Source organism: Catharus ustulatus, chromosome 2 (assembly GCF_009819885.2).
Source record: "Catharus ustulatus isolate bCatUst1 chromosome 2, bCatUst1.pri.v2, whole genome shotgun sequence".
NCBI classification, from domain to species: Eukaryota; Metazoa; Chordata; class Aves; order Passeriformes; family Turdidae; genus Catharus; species Catharus ustulatus.
Genome location: NC_046222.1, coordinates 98,553,784 through 98,577,375, shown reverse-complemented (window position 1 = coordinate 98,577,375; position 23,592 = coordinate 98,553,784). Strand labels below are relative to the sequence as shown.

At 38.2% G+C, this 23,592-nt stretch overlaps 1 protein-coding gene across 4 annotated transcripts in view; it reads left to right on the top strand.

The window, feature by feature from the left end:
- Positions 1–23,592, top strand: part of ATP11A (ATPase phospholipid transporting 11A) — a 115,990-nt gene that overhangs the window by 46,370 nt on the left and 46,028 nt on the right. For all 4 annotated transcript variants that reach the window (XM_033051886.2, XM_033051885.2, XM_033051888.2 and 1 more), the window contains exon 2: positions 11,119–11,241. In XM_033051886.2, the coding sequence (XP_032907777.1) occupies positions 11,119–11,241 (123 nt within the window). The remainder of the gene's footprint in view (positions 1–11,118; positions 11,242–23,592) is intronic.

Here is a 23,592-nt window from a genome sequence, read left to right as displayed (position 1 = left end):
GAGAGAGTTTTATGGCAAAAAGCAACTATCCCATCACAAGTTGTTTTTAAGGGATGATGTATTGTAACTACTTGCCTCCATCCCTCCTCACATCAAAGAAATCACAGCAGTAAATCAAAGCCTAAAAGTCAGTGACTTCTCTTATGTTTTTATGTATGCTTTTGCTGCTGCATAGAAACCAGCAGCATCAAAGGTTGTTAAACCTCTTCTCTGTATCACTGAATGACAGACCTGTGGAGGTCGAGATTACACTTATCATCTCATCCCAGACAAACCTGCGTAACCGCCTTTGCCTTTATTATCAAAATCATTGCAAGTTAGAATATATTAATCTCAACCTACAGTGCAGTTCTAAACTTAATAGAAAAATCTTTCTTTAAAAATACCATTCCTTTTCTGCTTGAAGGGTGCAGAACAGTTCTGATATGTTGAAGTGCAGTGTGGACATTGTCTTCCACATACAAATAAAAAGAGGTATATGGATCACCAAAAGCTTAAAATAGTGTCTCCTATATTGTGTAATTATACTGATGCAAGTCTCATAGTAACATTTTTAAAGTGGAAAGTAGCTACAGTTCTACAGTAGCTACAATATAATTTGGACCGTCTTTGCTTTTGACCAAGAGATGGTGTTTCATACTGTACTTAGTCTACTGGAGCGTGACTTATATGTGTTGGGTGTACTGTGTTGACCTTACTTTGAGTTCTCTGGCTATTATTAATGCTTCTATTGGTAGTATTTTACAAAAAGAAAATGTCTATTCAGGGTAGCCGTTCATTGTAGATCAGGTTGTAGTATCCTTACAGGTGACTGACTGTGTGTTGAGAAAATATTTTATTTAAGCGTTCCTCACCTTTGATGTACCAGGCATTTCCTCTGAATTATTAATGATATAGTGGTTTAAAATTCAGCCTGTTTTCACTCAACTGTTTAAGATGATAAAAACTTAGTCCCTGAGTTCTGATGCCCTGCTTATTCGGGGGTTAGTTAGATACTGGAGTTTCTCTGACTTCAGTTCCCAAGAAAGAGTTTAGTTGTAAACCTTCATTTTCACTGTTTTAAATGCTAAACATTGACTATTTTGATTTCTGGAGTTTAGTATTTAATCGCTTGTATAGCAGATGTTCTATACTTTCTAGATTTTTTTTGGCTAGCAATTGACGACTAGCTTCTAACTAAGCAGTCAATGTCTTGCAATGAATTATTAAAAATGTTATGCATCTTATTCTGTATGTGACTAAATGACAAATAACTCTATTGTAAAATAATGGTTTTGTATGAATATCTAGCTTTTAAAACACAGCTAATAGCAAATACTGATAAAGTTTATTTTTTGTAAATATTTGATTACTGTAGAAGTTCTTGAAGTCTTTTGATGTTTGTAAAAGTACAGAGTTGTGAAATATTTACTGTACTTCAGATTGTTCAGTTGCAAGTCTTTAAATCTGTTTTGTGAGAGTAAAAGTAAATATTAAAAAACTCACTGCATCAAAAGAATTGTAAAGTAATGTTTGATTTTAATGGAATTCACATTTCTTAATTGCAGTGAAAACAAAAGGGGTTCTAAAGTCTTGGGGTTACTGGTGTCACAAACTTCTTATGCATCATGAGTAGGTTTACACATACTCCTGATGTGAACACTCAAAGCCATTGAATGTCCTTTATGCCATTTTATGAGTTTAAAATTCTTGTCTTTGACCAGTGTAGACTTTATCTGAAGACAGACTTATGATCCTGATGCCTGCTAATTTTGGAAAATTTAAAGCATCTGTTATGCATGAGGATTGAATGTGGCGCTTCATCAGCAACACCCGTGTGCTAGTAGGTAAAATTGTAAAAGGCAGTTTGTGACCTTATCTGAATCATCATATGGCTTTTTCCACTGAAATATTTCAGCACATGGTACTGCTTTGCAATACAGGAGGAAGTTGTAGCTTAAAATTTTGTATTCCTTGTATGTTTCAGAACTGTATTTGAGTACTGTTGTGTATGTAAAGAGTTAAAGGTATGTTGAAAGTGTTTCAAATAGCTCCAAAAAATGTTTCATTAACCTTATAGCCATCTGAAATGAAGGTCTTTCCTCCTCTTAAAGCATCTGTGTGTTCACCAGACTGAATTTGTAGAACATCAGATTTAGTGCTGATGTGCAACAAAAAGCATGGAGATGAAGGAAAGTGCTAGGTAGCTTCTAATGTTACTAAATTAGTCCATTTTTCTGAACAGCCAAGTTATTTTTGAACTACAAGTTCAAGATTTCTTTAAAATGAAGTATAGGGGTGCTGGGGTTATATTTTGAGTCTTCAAATAGTGCTCAAAACCAATTGCATGTAAGAGAATTTGCATGTTACACTGCAGGGAGTTTGGCAAAATATAATTACTCTTAATAGGAAATTTGGCTATTAATATTGTCATTTTAACTTATTTCAGGCCTTCCAGGCTGTTGATAAATTTACCAGTAATGCAGGGAGAGCTTGGCACTTGTACTGTACCTATTTACTTCTATGGATAGTTCTGTAGACTAATATAGTCTGGCCTTAGGGGCAGTAAGTTCAGGACCAGCCTACATGAGCAACATTTTAATTTGAAAAATTGCTGAAACATGACACCTGACAATTTTACTGAGGATTTAGATTTCTGCTTATAGATGTGGAAAGCTAACAGGTAACAATTGCTTTAGTAGTACAGTGTTCAGTAGCACCCACGTGGTAACTTTTCTCCCTTGATTTTATCTTGGGTTATTTGCTTCTGATAAGGTTGCAGCCTGACCTCAAGTATGTGTGCTAGCATAACTACAGGTATGTACCAGGAAACTTTCTTTAAAGTAGTCTTTGTGTAGCAAAAACGACCCTAAAAAGGTGTTAGAGTCACTGTTCTTTAAGAAACTGTAGTTCCGTATCAAGTATAAATAATTAGATATGTAAAGGTATATAGAGATATGGATTTATGGTAAATATTTTGGTGATTCTCCAGTCCAAATATGCAACAAGCTTTACATTATTATGGAAGAAACAGTTCATGTACTAACACTTGGACATCCTTTGGTCCCTGACTTGCAAGACCAGCATTTTACAAGCTGTTAGTTTTGCAGTATCATCATATAACACAAGAAGGTTGCCCCACCTTCTGTCTGCTAGAATCATAGCTTCATTAACTCTGTATCCACTTTGAAGTGTAACAGGCACTCACCATTAGGATAGTGAGTAGTTGCTACTTGGCAATGAACTTGTTTTACAGATTTAAATGTGGTGACAGGGGTTAACAATGGGGGAGGTATTGTATTGACATCAAAACTGCACTATATTTTTGTAGTAAAGTAGGAATAGGAAAAGTAGGAATGCTCAACTGTGTGTCAATAGACTGCAGAGTGTAATAGTTAACTATCTTTTTTTCATCCATAGTTTACTTGAACAATTTAAAGACCAGCAAACATGTAGATGAGGCATCTTTACAACCATTGTACTAAGTATAAAGAAGAATGGAGAAACCTATTTATTCTAACTATCTTTGTTCTGGAATTCAGATGGTCAATTTGACTCTTCCACTTTTGATTGATAAAAATCCTAGAGGAAGGTGGTATCACTGGCTAGTTCTGATAATGTCTGATGGCAGAGTAATTTACTATTTTAAAACATGTTTTTAGAATACATTCTTTTGAATAATCTGAAACTCCTATAAGAATACCATTTAGAAATGGATTTTGTTGCATCTGATCTTGTAAGTCTTGCCAGTGCATATTGTCTGCATATGCACTGTGTTGTTCCTTGAAAAGGATCCACAATAGGTATTGTTGCTTGATTTTTCCTAATTTAGTTAATTTAATAATAATTTTAATTTTAAAACCTAGTGTGACATATCTGGGGGTTTATTACTTATTTTTGAATGAATGAAAGCAATCTGCTGCCTGCTTCCCTCCATCCTCCTGTTTCTTTAGAATCTGTAAATATAATTTTAAAAAAATCCATTTTCTACTCTGGAAATTTTAAAAGCTTTAGATTTTTTTTCTTTTTGGATTACTGCAAACAGAAGTAGTTGTTGGCAACTAAAAGTAAAAAAAAACATTCTCTGCATTCTGAAGTATCTGTCCTAATCTCTTGAAAATATTTTTGTAGATACGGAGTGACTGGCACTGCATGTAGATCTTAGTGGCCTTTAGTTGCCCTAAAAAATGAAACTGCTGCTGTTTTACGGGTTTTTTATTGGCATCTAAGGAAGCTGTACATTTCCTCTGCAAACTTTAATTTCAGCTGTTGGTCTGGAGCTACTTAGAAATAAACTTGATTTTTAATTAATTTAAGTACTGTGTCTTATGTGACATTTTCCCTTCTAGTTTCTCTTATCACTGCACTTTACAGGGTAGTTTTTTCCTCATTTGCCTTTCTAATTGCAAGTGAGATTCTTGAAAGGATTTCCATGTAGAGGCTGTCCTTGACTGGACCTGGGGAGAGGAGCAGGAGGTACATGGTGTCCCTGTCCCACTGGCAACAAGGGACAAAATGTGTCAGAACTGGTACGTTGAGAGGAAGGAAAAGTGTAGCAAAAGCATTTTTTCCAGATGTCCAGTAATTCATATGTCACAGATCTACTTTCTTAGAATTATTGCAATGATGCCATGAAACTCGATTGGAGATTGCATATGTGAATGGAATTAGAGACTTCTATCTCTTATCACGTTTATTGCTACTTTTCATGGAATTAAACAGGGAAACTAAAGACTGGCCCAAAGAGAAACCTCAGACATCAGAAATAGCTATACCTAATTGGCCAGTATGTCAGGAGAATTTAAAGTGATTGCTTTGATCTCAGACTTCCTTGAATAACTGAGGAGAGTTTTTATCTATGTGAAACAAAGAATTATTGTAACCTTTTTTTAGGAGGAACACAGATGACTGACTTTGTCATCCAGGAGGTCAAATTATTCAACCATTCAAAGTATAGAGTGTGGGGAATTCAGCTAGAAATTATGTTCCAAACTGGAAATCAGAAAGGAGAATTAGACTGTCTTCAAAGTGCTATATTGCAGTGTCCCTGTGCCAGCTCACGTGACACAAGTTGAATGTAGTTTTATTAGGATAGCTTCAGAAATGTTCTACTCTAAGTACGATGCTCAAGGAGTCATGAACTGGAAGGCTGAAATATAATTTATGTTAAGGGCACATATAGAAGTGTTGAGTATTTTACAGAAACTGGAACATTTGCTGTTGTGACAATGTTTGTTCTAACAACTGTGAATTACAGGACTTTGCATCATTTCATCATCATATTTTTCTATTTCCTCTTCAAAAATGTCCAAAAAACTTGCTTCAGCCTATTGTTCTGAATCCATTTCCCCTCTGCATGCACAAGACCCTTGCAGGAGGTGGAAAGATAGATCAGAAAACCGGGATGCACCAAGTAGTAGAGAATGTGGCTTGGCTGGCAAACTTGTGGGTCTGGTACACTTTCCTGTAGTTAAGATGTACCTGCCTTTGCTTCTAATATCTTTTCTGAGAGAGTAATAAATAAAACAATGTATTTTCAATTAAGCAATGTTAATATCTTCCCTCTGCATATACTTCTGTCCAATATTCTATGATTTGTAGGCAATTGACTAGGGAGAGTTTTGATTTCAAATGTTATTTCTAACAAAAATTATCATCCAAGGATTTAGAATTCATTTGCTGAAATGAGATGTAATATTCTGTGGCAACAGATCCCATTATGGGTGACCCATAGGAAATGTGTTAATTAGTCGTAAGAGCTGCATTTTGATATTCCATTAAATTAGTTAATGGCATATGCCCATGACTCGTAGGTGAATGAAGTAATTTACTTTCTGTTTACAATGTCTCATGTTGAGGTAGTCCTTTTTCAGGATAGAAATCCTGATAGGGTATTTATCTGGTAATTATATGAATTTATCTGTACTATTCTATATTCATACAAGACATGGCAATCTGAACAGCTTTCAAAGTTATGCCCTTCATTCTGAGCTTTGCAAATTCATATGAAGGGGTGGTATAATACTGTGAACAAAATATAAAGCTTAAGTGCTCTATTAGTATTTGAAATCTAACAGCCTTTAAATGGATGAAAATTTCACCCTTTATCTCCACAAATACATACATACAAAGTAGAGATTTTTTTTTTTTGCAAAAGTGCAGTATTTAAAGACTTAGTCTGTTTTACTGGTTAGCAATTTCAGGAAGTGTTGATTATTTAAAAATTGCTATTTCTTTAGATGGATTTTTGTTATTGGTAGATTGAATCTACCTTTAAAATTAAAAGAACTTGGACTGGATTTGGAAAGATGAGGTAAAAACCTGCACTCTGTGCCATTGTTTGGAAAGCGAGATAGCTGCACCTATTTCTGCAGAATGGTGTCAAGTGTAAAAGAGCAGGTACTCAGTACGCTTGACAAATGAAGACAAACATGGGATTATATGATCTCATAGTGCTTGGTAAGGACAGTTTCCTTACAGTATTAGAAAGAAAAACATTTTTTTTTTTCTCTTCACTTTAGTGAATTACAGCTTTGAGATATTGAAGTTGTTTCTCTTCACTGAAAGAAAAACTGGAAGCTGAGAGCCTTTAGTGCAGAGCTGTTGTAATGCGTGAATGTTTTTTCACACTGTACACTATTAGTTCTTCCTGTAGATTCTGAGTGATAATGGCTTGTCAGTATCTGTTATTCTAAAACTCCAAAGTGGTTGAGCAGCTGTGTGTTTGGTGTGCAGTTTTAACAGTGGTGTTAATTGCTTAATTGACATCAAACATTTGTGATTCAGTAAAACAGAGGCTGTTAGGAAAGCCTGCCTCTATCCCTGTGAAGTACTTCTGTGTGGAGGAATGGAGTCAACAGCCTGGGTGAACAAGGCTATAGCTGATGCTGAGAATTTGTTGCTGTCAGATCTGTGGTTTGAGTCCACTATTCCTTTTAATCAAAAAACATTTAGAAAAAAGTAGAAGACAGTAAGAATACTGTTCAGTGAAATGTACTTAGAGCCTGGCCAGGGCAGATTGAGTTTTCAGCTGTACTTATTAGTGCATATTAACTTGCTTGAGTAGTGCTTGTGTTGAGACAAAATATAATATTGAACTGAAGATTGTTGTTGGTAATTATGCCTGAGTTAATAGTTCAAGTAGAGTCAAGAAATATTCAGTGCTTCACTGATTTCAAAATCATACATTAAGTCTCTTTACTAAAAATATGTGAAAAGACTTACAACCTTTCAAAATCAATTACTTTTCCAGTAACTACTACTAGCATCCTTTTGCTATCACCTATTGAATGCCAAGCCCCTTGTCTTTTCAGACAATTCATTTGTTTAAATCTAGGTAAAAATTACCAGAGTAGCATGAAGGTGAATCTCAAGCTAGTTTTAGTTGGATTTTTCTGAATCAGAAAAAAAATAGCTGCAGAAATACTTAAACTCTTAAGGTGAAATCCTGTTAACTGTCTCTGGCTCTGTGCCTTACTCTTTTGCTACTCTTTGCTTTCATGATTGCTGACACTGCTTGAAAGAGTAAAAACTATGTAACATTTCATTAATGTGCCAATAAAACTAGGTCTCAGTACATTGAGCTTTACACTATAAATAGAAGCAGATAATGCTAAGGTGTATTTATGGTTTCTTGGACATATTCTTAATGGGCTTAAGCAATGGAACTTTAAAAATTGAATATAGTTCATTGTTCTGGCAGTGGCATCAGTGTGCTGTTTTCAGTGACTCTGGTGTCATTCTGTGAGCTGTAATACCAGAACACTAAAAGAGCTGTCAGATCAGGCTGTTTGGCTTTGGAGGTTGGCTTTACAGGACATTCAGTTTCTGTAGTTTCTTCACGTGGCCTGTGTCCTGACTTACTTGTCCTGACAAGCTGCTCTTCTAAAAGTATCTTTTTCTGCTTCGCACAGTGAGTTACCTTGTTGCCATATTGAACAGTGTGTGTGACTTTGTGCATTGCAGTTCTACCTCACTGGCAAAGAGAGCCTTATTCTTCTATGCTTAGTTTTTTACACTTGGACTTGAGAGTGGCTTGGAGTCTTCGAGTTTTTAAATTAGGTTGGTAAAGTGTGTTTATCTTCTATAACCTAGTAACATAGTGAAAAATAAAAAATGTTCTGTGCTAGCAGATAGTTTAAGTTAAATATGGTTTGTGGTATGCATATATATACATCTAGTATACATTTGTGATAAATGTATCAATTTGTGATAAAACCAGATCAAATTAAGCTAATAGAAGAGATTGCCTTCATTTTATGTTGATGCTTCAAGTAATGCCTTGCTTTAGGGATACAAATTTGAGTGATTGGTTGACACAGTACTCTAGGGCTATCAGACTGTAAATATTGGCAGTAATGGCAGGAGGGTACTGTTTAGAGCTCTGTCTTCACAGGTTCATAGGTAATTTCAGAGGCCTGTTTTAACTAAGTCATGATAAAGACTCAGTGTATACAATGAAACTTAAAAAAATACTTTTTTGAACTGAGAGCATTGTCAAGCTGTCTTGGACTAGTTTATAATAATTGAGGTAAATTGTCAAGCCGGGCCTGTCTAGAGGGAAGTAGATGCTGAAGGATTTCTTCTTGGTACTCAAAGTTTGTGTGGCATTCCTGTTAGCCCTTTATGTAATCATCTCTGAACTTAAGCACTTCACTTATCAGGAGTAATCTTTGTGTTGCATTTATGTCTGGAATGTCCTTACTAGTGAAAAATTTTAAAATGTTGTATGATTTGATGTATTATACAGAAATATATAATTCTTTTGCATTTCTGAGAGTATTAAGTGGTGTCAGTAGATAATTTGTGTGCGTTGTACCTTTAGTGCACTGACAAGACAAAGTATTGTGTACTGATGAAATAGTAAAAGATACCATGTGTCATTATTGCCGTGGAAGTAAGGTGGAATATGCAAACATAGTCATGCTTTACTTCCAAAATGTTTTGGTTTGCTCAAAGAATGTTACGTGGCCTTCAGAAGTGAGCTGGCTGAATGACACTTTACTTTTTGGCAAGTCCACTTGGTAAGGGAGAAGTCTGACTGGAAAATCAATGGAATTTTTATACCGACCCACATCGTAGTTTCAGGTCTGTGCTAGATGTGGCATCAGAGCAATGTGTGTGCACTCCTTTTGAGCCAGGGGCAGTTTTTAGTGTTAGCCCTGACTGGGCCATTGGTGTCTTATGAGGGGCTGTCATTTTTACTTCCTTTGTGAACAGCTTCATATAATGTATTAAGTGACTCTTTCAAGTTAGTGGAAGTTGAATAACACGGAAGAAAAATGTGGGGTTTACTTTTGGTTTTAGCTTTATGCCTAGCATTGCAATTTTGTCCTTTGGTGTTTTCTGAACTTAATACCTTCATTTTTTTGTCATGTGTGAGAATCAAGTAAGGATTTTGGGTTTTTTGTGTCTGCTTCTAGTATCTGTTTCTGGGATGGCAGAAGTTGCTTTTCTTTAATCCTTCTACTTCACTTTACATTTTACTTGATGGCTTCTACTCAGCTATTTTGTGGTTAATAGTCTGAGTCCAATAGGTTTTCTTTTTATATTTTTGATCTTCTCTCCAGCCTCAAGAAAATCATGCACATCACAGTGATAATTGTTTTATTAGCTTAACCTCTCCAAATCTGCGGAGTATTGCAAGATCTTATATGTCTCTTCCCAATAAATTATGTAGAAAGTGATCTTTGGCTGTGTTGCTCTTAAGGGCAGTGGAAAAATCACACAGACGTGCATTGATGAAGAAAATGTTAGGGTGAATGTTTTTTAAGTTTGAGAATTAAATTTTGTTTTAGGCTTACTGGCCAAGCGTGTACTTGTAAAGTAAATGGACCTATAAGTATTGACATTAAGACTAGCTAGAAAAGAAGGTACCATGTCTGTATGATTAAATTCTGTCAAGAACTGCACAGGTACATCCAGCTGCTTTGGGGAATGATACTTTGGCTGTGTAAACTACCAAAGTCACACTGTTTGTTTGGGGTTAGTTTGCTCAGTGTCAGTCTGACATTTCACCTATAGAGGCAGAGGCACTAGTGCCCAAGAGCGCTTTCAGGACATATTTAATGTACTAAATAAATGTAACTGTTGAAGATGCAGAAAGAAGCTGCCCTCTAATATGCTTAATGGAAGTATGTGTAAATGCATCACTGCAACATAAAGCAGAGGTTTTGAGTTTAAATTGTGATGTATTTAAATTACAATATGTTTAAATTACTTCAGATTTGACCATATTATGATGTTCAAGTTACTGAGGCCTGGGCTTCTCCAAGTGTTAAGAATATGTTCTATGCTTCAGAAGTGTTTTTTATAAAGTAGGTGTGAATTAGATTGTTGACTAAGGGATGATGATTTTCTAACCCATGTCCCTCCAAAAAATTAACTTCTAAATTAAAAAAAAAAGGTTATTTTGGTTTTGTGTAAATAGTTTTCTCAGTGATGTATATATTTTTTACATTTTGTAGAACATGGAAGTACTATTTTTGGGGAAACTATAGGTGTGGTGGAGTTTGATGCGAATGTGAAAATTTGGCACATCTACTTTTTTTTCCTACAGCTTTCATAGAAGAGAAGGTTCTCTGACTTGACAAGCTAAGGTGTTTTCCTGGCAACCTAAGTCTCTAAGCTTGTTCATGTGTGGGGAAATGATTACTACTAGTATTTCAAAAGGACAGTTTCACTTTGCTGCAAATGAAATTCTAAATTATGGCTGGCTAGACTCTAAAATGTGAAGTGTTTGTTATATATTAAAGTATTTTAATTAACACAGATTTTTTTTCAGTGGTGAAAAGAGTAACAAACACGTCATACTAAATGCCTAATTTGACTGATAATCTTAAACCATTTGCCCTTTTTTCAGTTATAAATGAAAAATAATAGTGATTTTCAAGGATGCTCTTTCATTGTGTTGTGGGAAAATGAAGTACAGTTAAGGCAGAGTTTTGACATTTGACTTGGCTTTAGGTGTTTTAGTGATCTTGAGCTGATACTCACTTGTGAAAAGTGTGAGGGGTCATGTGCTAGTGGCTGTGTACGTATTGATAATTGGGCATGTGATTAGTTAATCCAACGTGTGACTCATGTTACTGCGGAAATACTAAGTGAACTGACACAGTAACTCTTTTTTTTCCCCCATAGTGTGCTGGAGAAGAGAATTGGGTGGACAGTCGGACTATTTATGTTGGGCATCGTGAACCACCTCCAGGCGCTGAAGCGTACATTCCACAGAGATTTCCAGATAACAGAATAGTCTCATCAAAGGTACCAATATTTTCTTTCATTCGTTTGGATAAATCAGCTGAAGTTATTCTTTATTTCCTTCAAGATTTTTTCCTAGGCTTCCTGTATATTTTTTCCTTTCTACAACCAGCAAAGGTAAAATGAAGATACCTCAGATTTCTTCTGGAGAAACTAATTGCTAAGTTGCCTCTAAAATGAACAGAAATAGAATAATTTCTCCCATCTTTACTGTAATGTCTAGTATAGCAGTCTTTGAGTAATAATGAGCTTTTCCACAAAGAAAAAGGAAATTTTCATTTGAGGCAATCATGAAGTAAATAAAATCTTCCTAAAGAAAGACGGCGTCCTTTGTACTCAAAAGCAATGCCTCAAAGTACTAGAAATAATTTAATTTGTTGAGCACTTGGATTCATCATACTCTCCACCATAACAATGTCATTCCCTTCAAAAGCTCCTACTGTTTCTGTGGGGTTTTTTCAACAGTCTTTGTTTTTCACATGAAAGTGCATGACACTTAGTCTTGGTAGCATAATACATCTGTGCTCTTCAGAAACCTTCCAGTTGTCCCTTACCTCAGTTGGTAAGTTTTAACTTCCATAAGCTTTAGCACCTTTTTGTGAATAGTTGGGATGTTGGTGCTTTCCAGCTGGCTTGCTTTAGCCGAAGGTTTATACTGCAGTGGCATAGAATATTCAATGCTTGCAGGTTATGTATGGCTAACAACTCAAGAACTAAGTCTGAAATATACTTAGATTTTAATCTTCACGAGCTCACACCTTCAGCTAATATGAAATAATCAATTCAAAATAGTATCTCCTTTTCTGGGAGTTTCTTTTTGAATAGTGTCTCAAATCCCCAGGCATTTTAAGGACCTTGGTAGCGTTGTGATCTCAAGGAACTGAGCGATTACCCTGATGGACCTGAACACTTGCCAGCCATTAACACAATGAGAGCCAGACTTTTCACAAATGGTGTGTCAGTTCTCATGAAAGATTCTCTCTTTACTACCTTCTTACCATACTTCATTCAAAGAAAGTGTACTGAGGAGCAGTGTAGTATTTAGGCATCTTTAGATAGAATGCTTGAAAGGTAAGGCAGATGAAGTACAGTCAGACTGGTACAGTGGGAAATCCTGTGCTTTACACATTGATTTGTATTGCCTTTTGAATTATGGAAGAGGTAACACACTTAATGCAAATTTTTGTACTCCTGTCCCATTTTTCTTATTTTTAATCTCATCTGATACGTATGTAAATAAAGACATTGAAGTTGCTACTGATACTTTCTTGAAATATAAACATCCTGTTCAACTATGTTTTGACATCTTTTGATTGATTATCAAGTTAGTGGAAGCTGCTTTGCTATGCAGAGCAAGGTTTTAACGTATGACAGTTCATTGAACTATGGAATCCCTGCCAACAATTAGTAAATATGTATGACTTCAACCAGTTCAGGACAGAGACTTCACTATATTTTTATTTGGATATAAAGCATATTCAGTTAAATATTTTAAATGTTAAACTATTTAACTGTGAACTGTATCTGCAAATAGCCTTTCATAAACAAGATGTATTAGTGGAAATATGTACAGTAAATTCACGAATACAAGCCGCACTGACTATAAGCCGCATCTCTGGGTGTTGGCAAATATTTCGGTTTTTGTCCATAGATAAGCCGCACACGAATATAAGCCGCTCTGTCGTTCGCAGCGAGGACCCGCGTGCAATTAGTAACAGAACCGTGGCAGGGCGGGGTTTACTGGCTGAGCTAAGGCTGTGCAGGCTCGGCCCGCTAGGGGCCGCTGACGGGGCCAGGTGGCCCAGCACGGTGCTGCAGCTCGGGGCCGGCCGCCGCTGCCACTGGGCTCGGTCACCCTGGGTCGGCGCTGCCCCGCGGTGGCAGGCAGGGACGGAGCTTCCCCCGCTCCTACGGCAGCGGCGGCGGGCGGGGACGGAGCTTTCCCGCGCCCGTGGCGCTGGCGGCGGGCAGGGACGGAGTTTCCCCGCTCTTGCCGCGGCGGCGGCGGGCGGGGACAAAGCACCCCGTCGGCTCCCCGAGCCGCGGCAATGGCTGCGCAGGGCTCCTGTCGGCTCCCCGGGCCGCAGCAATGGCGGCGCGGGCTTCCCCCGCCCTCCCCGGGCCGCGGTAGGGGCGGCCCGGCTCCCCCCCCCGTTTCTCCCCTGGGCTGTGGCAGAGGAGGAAAGAGAGCTCTCCCGCCTCTCTCCCCGCCCCCCGTGCTGCCTACAGGGAGCCAGGCTCCACCCGCGGTGCAACAAAGTAGCGATTTGTAACAATCGCAAAATGCCGACTTTGCAGCTGCTCGGCTCAGCACTCTGGCAGGCACTTCTGAGGTTGTATTAGCCGCTCCTGATTATTAGCCGCATTTCCGGTTTAGGAGCAAAATCTTAGTCAAATTGGTGCGGCTTGTATTCGTGAAATTACTGTACATTTTATATATACATGGTGTTTCTCAGTTTTTCTGTTTACTGGTTAAGCTTACCTAATTTAAAAAATAAAATGTAGGTTGTCTTTGTGGAAGTAGATACAGTGGTGGTATTTCAGGAGGGAGCAGAATTCATGTAAGTGCTTTATAATATTCAACAGTTCCTTATAGTACTGAAAGCTGTTTTGACTGTTGCCTGTATAGGAGAACTTACCATGCTGTCCCTTTCAAGTAAACTGTTATTCCCATGCTCCATCCGGCCTGAATAAAGCACCGTTGTGACTTGACTAACATTCACTCTGGTTCTGTAAGCTGCCGCGTCTTACCTTTGACCTGTCCTTGTCCACTGCTTGCTGATGAACCCTCTGGAGGGGGCACCTATTACAGCATAGGGAATGCAGACAGTAATTTCCTGCTAGACGTTCAAATGTGCAAAATTAAGATGGCAAATTCATAATTTTTAGGGTGAAGGTGCATGCTTGCAAGCACACTGTGTAATGTTACCTCAGCCATGAAGGATACTTCCTTTATCTTTCATCAGCGAGACAGACAGTAACTTTCAGCTGGGCTTTTATAGGTGTTTAGCACTTATGTGAGGAGGTGTGTATGATTGCTCTTCAAGGATGAGGAACTCTAAACTTCCAAGTCCAGACTTTACCAATTTACAACAAACTGAGTTTCTAAGAAGTGTAGTTGAAAAACATGAACAATTGTCATCAAATAGTCCATCTGTATGCTGCTTTACTCAATGTCATGTCGTAATGCCCTGAAAAAGACATCAGCTTGCTGTAATACGAACCTTAGACTTTACTGGTGCTTCCAGAGGTACACTTTGCTGTGCTTCACCATAGGCTTCCTGGTGCCAACAAGGTAATACTTTGATTCAAGTGCAGAGGGATATTTCATGTACATTGCAGTGTCTCTGTGGAATGTGGTTAATGCTCCTAACAATGTCTTCTTAATGATACATTCCTGATTGTAAAAAATGATACAGAGACAGACCATGGCTAGACAAAAGTGTTCTAGTGGTTTGATGCGTTAATTCGGATATAATAACAATATATTGCAAAAGGTATATGTTGGAGTAGTAAAAAACAAAAACTCATGTCTTTCTAATTGTGCATGCAGTTTATTTTATGTTCTATAGACAGTGACCTTTGTAACGTACATCCTTTTGTTGATTTAACTTTTAGCTACTTCAGCTGCCTTGGGTGTTGGCCTTTGAAGTGGCTGTTATGTGCCCTTGATTGAATTTATCACATGACAGTGCTGCAGCATGGAAAAATATCAGCTGCTAGAAAAAACCCACTGTTTCATATGTAGAAGAAAGAAAGTAATTGAACTGGTGGGAAGGTCGCTTGCTTTTTTTTGAAAACAATTATACACATTTTGATACTATTTTCTTTTTGTTAGCACTTACAGATTAAAAGGAAACTAAGTTAAACTAGGCAACCATAGCAGCTACCAAAACTTGGTGAGAAACAACCTCTTTTTCCTCTGAAACAGGATTTTACTTTTTGAGAAAAATGATAAATTCTAAAATAACTTTTTAGTAGAAGACTTCCTTAAGGTTCAGGCTTCATGTTATTGTGCTGGAAATATGATTTTGTATTTAGTAGTCTTTAATGTATTTTTTCTCTGAATTCCTTCAATACCTTTTCAGCCCACATAAATTTTCAGAATAAAGAACATTTCAATGGTTGAATTGTTTGCCAAAAGAAGCTATGAGCCTTCATTTTAAAACTTTGTGCTAATTTGAGTTCATATTCCAAATCCTTGAATCTGACAAGGACTGTTATCCCTGTTTATCTGTTGGGGGTCTTCCACCATATTCCTTTCCAGGAGGAAAACCTGTTCAATAATGTTGTGAAAGCTGCTCCATGCCTTTGCTCAGGTTTGGTCTGTACCTTTATCCAAACCACTGGAATCGCGCACAGATTGTTCAACACATAACCAACTGTGAATTTATGTAGTGGCATGATGATGTTTTTAGCTTGTTATTAATTTGACATTTTTCAATATCCAAATTCCCTTTTCCTGAAGTTAATCTTATAACTTTGTAGAATTGTTATGCTTTGAGGAGCTCATTTGTTCACAAAGGGGGGGGGTTTGCACCTCTTGTTCTATCTGAATCAGTGAATTGAAGACTGATTGGATGAGTACATTTCTGTTGAAAAGGGCAAAAAATTGTACTGAAAATACAATCTGTTTTAAGGCAACAACACAGAGTTCATAGGAACATGTTTAATTATAGCTACTTATGGCTTTGGGGAAAAAAAAAAAAACGCCAAAAAAAACCCTATAAAGAAAGAACCACAAGAAAGAGCAAAAAAATTTAAAAATTTCTGGATAGGAGTAGCCTGTTTAATGAGAACCAAGAGAATTTCCTATCTTGTCAGAGACACCTGGCAAAATTAGAAAGTCCACACACTTTAGGAAGGAGAAAAGAGTCCCTCCCCAGCCCTCATACCACCCGTAGAGGAAACTGGGTTAAAGAGACTTACAAAAGCTTTTTTTACTCTGCATTTTAGTCTGTGGGTAATCAACACACAGTATTTTGCCTTGGTGGTCCTGTCCAGCTGAAAACTTTTACTGTCATAATTTAATAAAGAGAAATTTCACAGCTACAGAGCCTGCTTATGCCTGGGTCACCAACATAACTGGAGTCATCAGGGCTTATGCTCCCAGAAGATGATACTGATGAGTAGTGAGATACAACTCTTGCAAATTGTTTCCCTTGCAGAAGTGCAAGATTGACTCTACAGTGGATTGACTCTACAGAACTACTACTTGAAGAACTTTGCCTAAAGAGATGTCACTAGAATTAAATATACATGAAATTGCAGAGTGCTCGTTTGTGCTATAGCTTTATTTCCTGTTCTTCCTTATAGAAAAGTAAGAGGTTGAACTTGGGAGAACAGTACCCACTGTTATTTCCTACTTTGTAATGCTCTATGGGATCCTGGTTCTGTTGCACAAATAATCCAGTCTTCTGTTGTCTGCTTGTTTTTTTAGGACTTTTCATCAAATACTGATCCAAACATTGGTTTCTTGATAGCAGCCTGAGACAATAATGCTGCATGGTGGGAATCCTTATACATTGCTAGGGAAAGTTTAGCTCCCTTCAGTGCTAATCTGATTGAGATGACTCACAATTAATCACAGTGACTAATAGTTTAATAAAGTTAAGTAATTCTGACATGTTTCAGCAGACGTTGTTGAAATATTCCCTTCTTTCAGCAGAAATTCGTGCCCTTGTGCTGTACCCCTTCCCTGCAGCACTTGCTTATAGTGCTAGTATAAACACAGGATGACTAGGTCTGCTCTCATTTCTCATTTTGCTACCACATTTAGAAGAAATGTTAATACTGAAGCTTAAGGAAATACTAAACCACCTCTATCAAGAAGTGGAGACCTAGCCTTTCCCACACTTTCCAAGGGGCTGCTTCACAACTCGTAGGCTTTGTCTGGCCTCTGTAGGGCCATGGCATAGCAGTTTCAAGATTAGGAGTTCAAACACAGCCATGAGCAATGACATTTGAAAGTCAGAAAAGCATCCAAAGCCAACAGGGGGAAGAGGCATGGTCATGTGTTTGTGAAGCCAATAAATAATTGTGTAGCATACCCTGGGGGAGGCAGAGAGGGTGGGTGAATTGAAATGTGTATGGGACAGGGACTAAAGCAGGGAGTGTTGTGTGTGCCTTCTACACACACACACAGCTGCTCTGAATGCAGCTGTAACAGAGCTCTCAATTTCTGAGTAATCTCCTGCCTCCCAGCCACACTGGGGGAAGCAGGAGCTCAGATCTGATGCTGCAAGGGCTGAAGAGTCAGGTGTGCCCAGCCCTGCCAGAGACTGAAGGGGGCAGGAGCTGTTGGAGGTGAAAAGAGTAAATGGACTTAGCTGGCACTAAAGCTTCAATGCTTCTGAATCAATTGGACTCTCGAAGGGGCCAACTCAGGGCTCTCAGTACTTGAGCTGGGATGGGTGTGCATGAGTGTGCACGTCTTCCAGGTACAACAATGCAATTTCCTTCTGGGGATGACTGTCTGTGCCTAGAGAGTGCAAGGAACAGCTCTTAAAGCTCTTCTTTGCTCTTGATGATCCTGCTCAGCATGGGATTTCCAGGTCAGAGACTCTTTGCAACCTCTCTTGTGTTCCCAGGAGAAGCCATTTACCCTTCTCGTGACTCAGTCCAGGGTTATTAGTGATAATTTGTCTGATGCTGGTACTGCCCCTAACAGAGCCTTTTAAGTTTTTTGTATCAGTGTGGAGTCTTCATGTAGCAAAAGACAAACTGAAGAAGGAAGGAAAACAGCAGGTCCAAACCTAATGCCAGGTGCAATTCTCTCTACAGTTGGAAAGTAAAGCTTGCCTTGCTCTCACATGCTCTTTCTTCTGTTTACCTAGTATTCTCTGTGACTTCTGTCTTCAGTCTGTCATCCTTACTATGAAGTTTTTTTTTCCTTTTTTAAAATTATAATTGTGTAGTTGTAGATGCTGAGGGATTTCTTTTTCAGAGGATTTCCTGGAGTTAATAGCCTCTATTTGATAAGACTGGGAGTTGCTGAGCAGGGACTACTAAAGATAGACTTGTTTATAAAAAAATCCTGTCTTTATCAGCAACCATTTTTAAGAAATACTATGCCAAAATATGTATGTCCACCAAGTGTACCATTTGATCTAAATCCTTCCCCAAATCAGTTTAATTTTTGCACATTCTCTGGACATACTGGTGGCTGTTATTTGCTTGTAAAAGCCCTACATGTAACAGAGCTATCACTGATCCCTGTGTTGTGAATGGCCTTGTGATGTGGAAAAACAGGAGTCCCTCCCTCAGTGGAGTGGTAAACACTGTGCAGATGGTGCATATGTTAATACTTTTGTTAAAATATCATTGTGTCTTTCTACATTAATTGTTACATAAATTTCTTTCTATGTACATTGTTATGAATGTGGCACAACATTTTTAAAATGTTCCAATTCTGTTGAGTAGCATATAAGCACAGAAGTATGATTTTTTTTTTTGCTTCAAGTTAAAGTCTTGATATTAGTTTAATACATTAAAGAACATAGATGAGTTCTGCTATAAACTTGCTGTGTGTTTATAAGCAAAGTCATTTGAGTAAGACAAGGCATGCTCTCAACTCAGTTACTGTGATTTCAGATAATTATTGACTTACTGATTTTTAAACCCTTTGCTACAGTTTTCTCTGCCAGTTCTCTATATAGACAGACAAAGCATGTTTCAAAAAAGTAATGTTTTTATAAATAAAACTACCTCTAAAGAAACTGTGAAAATTTTATCACACCTTTTTCAGCTATTCTATCGAAGAGGGCTACGTATATGTATATAACATATGTAATATTTATGTTGTTTTAATAGCACAATACCATGTAAGGTGGTGTTTTATGTATATAATGTGTTATGTCCAATACCTAAAAGGAGGATACAAAAAAACTGGAGGCTTTTTTAACAAGGGCGTTAAGTGAAAGGACAAGGGAGAAGGGCTTGAAGCTGAAAGAGGGTTGATTTTGATTTACCTTGAGGATGGTGAGACACTGGAACAGGTGCAAAGAAATTGTAGATGTTGCATCTCTGGAAGCAATCAGAGTTGGTTTGGATGGGCCTTGGAGCAATTGGTCAAGTGGAAAGTGTCCCCGCCCATGGCAGGGAGGTTGGCACCAGATGCTTGAGAAGATCTTGAATGTTCTTTTCCACTCAAAAAGTTCTATGATATGCACACATGCCTGCAATCTAGTTTTTAAACTGCAGCTTTAAGAATGCATTGTTTCTTGGCAATTGATATAAAAATGTGTACATTAAAAATACTGAAGTCACCATGGACACAAATGACTGCAAGATCAGCTTTTCTCTATACTACCCTGATTTTATTATCCTCGGGATGGACTTAGTTTTGCAGAAGGGATGAGAATCATCATAGGAAGATGTCTACAAACCAGGGTTAAACCATTACAGTAAATTCATGAATACAAGCCGCACTGAGTATAAACCGCATCGCCGGGTGTTGGCAAACATTTTGTTCTTTGTCCATAAATAAGCCACACCTGAGTATAAGCCGCTCTGTGTTCGCAGCGAGGACCCACGTGCAACAAAGTTGCCAAATAGTGACACAATCGCGGCAGGGCGGGGTTTACTGGCTCGACTCGGGCCATGAGGGCTCGGGGCTGCCGACAGGGCTGGGTGGCCCAGCTCGGCACTGCCACTCGGCGGGGCCGCTTGGTCACCCCGGCCCGGCGCTGCCCCGCGGCGGCAGGGGGAACACAGAGCCCACCAGCACCTGCGGCGGCGATGGGAGGTGGGGATGGAGCCTGCCTGCTCCTGCGGCGGCGGCACGTGGGGATGGGAGTCCCCCGAGCCACAGGGCCAAGCAGGAGAGAGCCCCGAGCTGCAGGGCTAAGCGGGAGAGAGCTGCCCCGCCTTCCCCCCAGCCGCGGGGCCAAGCAGGAGAGAGCCCCTGCCTCCCCCGAGCCGCGGGGCCAGCAGGAGGGAGCTACCCCGCCTTCCCCACCCCCTGTGCTGCCTGCACAGAGCAGCTCCACCCGCCGCGCAACAGAGTAACCAATTTGTAACAGCCGCATAAATGCAGGGTTTTACTGGCAGGAGCTCGACTTTGCAGTTTGCACTGACTTGGTTTGCACTTCCGGGGTTGAAAATGTCAGAAAATTATTCACATATTGGCCGCTCCTGAGTATTAGCTGCATTTCCGGTATGGGAGCAAAATTTTGGTCAAAACGGTGCGGCTTGTATTCGTGAAATTACTGTATATTAGATGTTTTTGTTGTAATAGTTTTAAGCATTTACAGGAAACAGTCAAAAAGATTGAGTGAAAAGAATGAAATCAGGGTGCGTTAGAAAAGAGGTGGTGATTATTTAAAACAAATAATCTGTAAGAAACCAAGATGTTGACAAAACTCAGTATGAAGTGCTTTTTCTTACAGCTTCAGCTTTTGACGTTAAGTGATTACTTATGAAACACTCCTTTTTCTTGAGAAAATATCTCCCTCTTAGGTTGGAAAGAGAAGCTTGAAACACGAGCCAAAATTCTGGCATGCAGATACCAAATGAAAAGGTCAAAATACAGTGTCAAGAACACTGTATTCTACATTTTTGAATTTGTGTGACTGGCTGTTACAAGGTGTCGTAGCTGGAAGCAAGATGGTATCAGAAAAGAGCAAGCTGGAGCCAGGGGCATGGGCACGAATAGTATGGACGTGCTCATGGGTGCAGAAATACACTAGGTCTGCAGGTACTCCTGCAACTATAAATGGGAAGGAATTCTACTTATGAATTATGCTGGTTTGAGACCAGATTGGTTTTAAAGCCTTTTGCACAGTGCTTCAGATGCATCTGTTGGCACCATGTGTTACTTTTAGATGAATGCATGACTACTGCTGGGTGTCTGATGTGTTACCTCCCGTATGCGAAAAGCACCTGTGTGCTCTGGTCTCTAGGTCTTCTGTAGCATTTGGAAAAGGTCAACTAAGCCATCTCTAACTTGAAAGCTTATCTAAATAGTGTGTAACAGTTTGGATGAACTTATATCCTTTAAGTGAATTTTAGTGAAAAAAAGAAAAGGTAGTTATACATAAATTACTTTTCAAGAGTTTACAGGGAACATGATTAGAAATTATCTGAAGAGAGATGATATTACTAACTCTCGGCACAGTAATCCAATAGATTTAATATTATCAGTTTTAATGACTTTCCTTTAAAAATTTTTGTGTTGTTCCTGCCTAGCTAGGGTAAAGAAATTGTCTTGAATGCAGCAGTCATGAGATAAATCTTGTTCTGAGTGGCAGCCCCTCTCTTGCTTCTCTGGGGAGTGATTATGTTGATTAAATGTTATTTGCTCATTTGTAGGTATTGCTCTGAGCTACTGATGGCTTGGGTAGGGGAAATTCTGTCTAGACATCTTAGTGTCCTTTCTTGCCTAAATTGCAAAAATCATTACTTCTCTGTTGAAGATAAATGGTCAGAATAAAGAGATATTTAGTATGCCTGAAACCCAGAGTCATAAAGTGATAAAAATTTGTCAGATTAAAAATAAGGTTTTAAGAAGTAGTCCGTGTTGAAGAAACACCCATTTTAGGAAGCACTTTTCGACCATAAAAGTGATTTCTTCCCATGTTATTCACTTTTATTCACCTAAGAGAGTTGCTGATCAAAGGTGGAGCTGTGGTAGACCACAGCTTGGCAGGGAAAGCAGTGAACTAGAGTTGGTATATGAGGAGGATTGGATAATAAGGGTGAAGGTGAACAGCCTGTTTATGGATTGTTGTTTTAATTGATTTCCTAGTTACCTCAATAAGATATTTTAAATATCTATTCCAACAGTAAAATGCTATTACCAGATATTTTGTAAAATAACCCTCTAGGAGATTTAAAGTGGAAGTTATTACACTAGACATTACATTTTTATTTAATGAATGGTGATTTGGGGGGCTTTTGTAAATCATCAAACTTTTAATGGTCAGAAGACTCTTTACCATGGAAGAAATAGTATTTCTATCAAAAGAGCAAAACAGAAAAATGGAATCAAATGTTTTTCACTTTTCTTTCCTAGCAGGCAGAGATTCTTAAAAAATAAATGGATAGAATTAGAAAACAAAGATTACTTACCTGGTAATGATGAAAATATGCAATTATTGTCACTGAATAGAATGCATACGGTCATCTATCCTAGCAGTTTTGAATGATCAGCATTGTTGTGGAAGGAAAAATAATCAAGTCTAACTCGTTCTCTTTGAAAATTCTACGTAACTGGGTAATGGGTAGTGCAAACTGCATTCCTGTCTGATGAAAAGTGTTCTGATTGCAAGATTAGAACACTTGATTTTCTAGCTGCAGCATGTCTGCCTGTCTGAGTTTTGGCTTGCTCACAGGTGATTTAATACTGAGCTAGCTATTATGCAGGATTAAGTGGTAACTTAGGGCATGTTTAGGATAAATACTCATTTTTGGCACACTATAGAAGAAGAACATTCTATATCTTACACATGTTCAGACTTTAACTCCCAAGAAGTAAAAAGATTGCTCTATATAATAGAGTTTCATATACATTTAAAGCATATTTCACTATTTCTCATGGATTCTTTTTGTCTTCAGATATAATAGGAGTACTTTCCTGCTGGAGTGCTGTCTGTTTTTGCCTTCAGGGCCAAATTCAGAAGATGTCTAGCTCATGGAATAATTTAGTTATCAGCAAGTATAAGTGCAATCTGCCAAGAGGAGACAAGGCACATTTGTAACAGAGCAAATAAATTAGGATAAGCTTCCTAGCCCATCTTGTTGGAAATGAAAGTTTTATTGGAGTTGTCATTTTATTATGTGTCAAAGGATAATTTGGATAATAAGATGATGCAGTGCTAGTTTTCTCAAGCCATTTTTCAAACCTTTTCACACAATTTTAGCTGACATTTTTTACATGTGTTCCAATAAGTAATCCTTACAGTGTTTTTCTGGAGCTACAGAGTGAACTGTGTAAAAATACTGTAGTTGACCCTGCTGCAGAGCAGGGATGGGGCCTAGATGATGTTTATCACTTTTATATGACTTCTTAAATTTGAAGTTTTTACATTTTCTGTTTGCAGCTTTGTGTACTGTTTCTTATGTCATTTTACAACACTTGTGATAATTTGTAAAATCAATACAGAAATATGCAGTACTTACTCTTATTCACCACTGTAGTTTATCTTGAGGAGTGTTTTTGTGTCCCTGCCAAGGAAAAATAGAGAGGCTGACAGCTTTTATTTGGCTGTCTTGCTATTACTGTGTAGTTAAATCTTAGTGCCACCTATCTCAAGTCATGAACACAACATAAAAGTGAGTTAGAAGTGCTCTTTGAAATTACTAAGGTGCTTTTAAAATCCATTAATGGCTTTAAATAAACCATTCCATAACTAA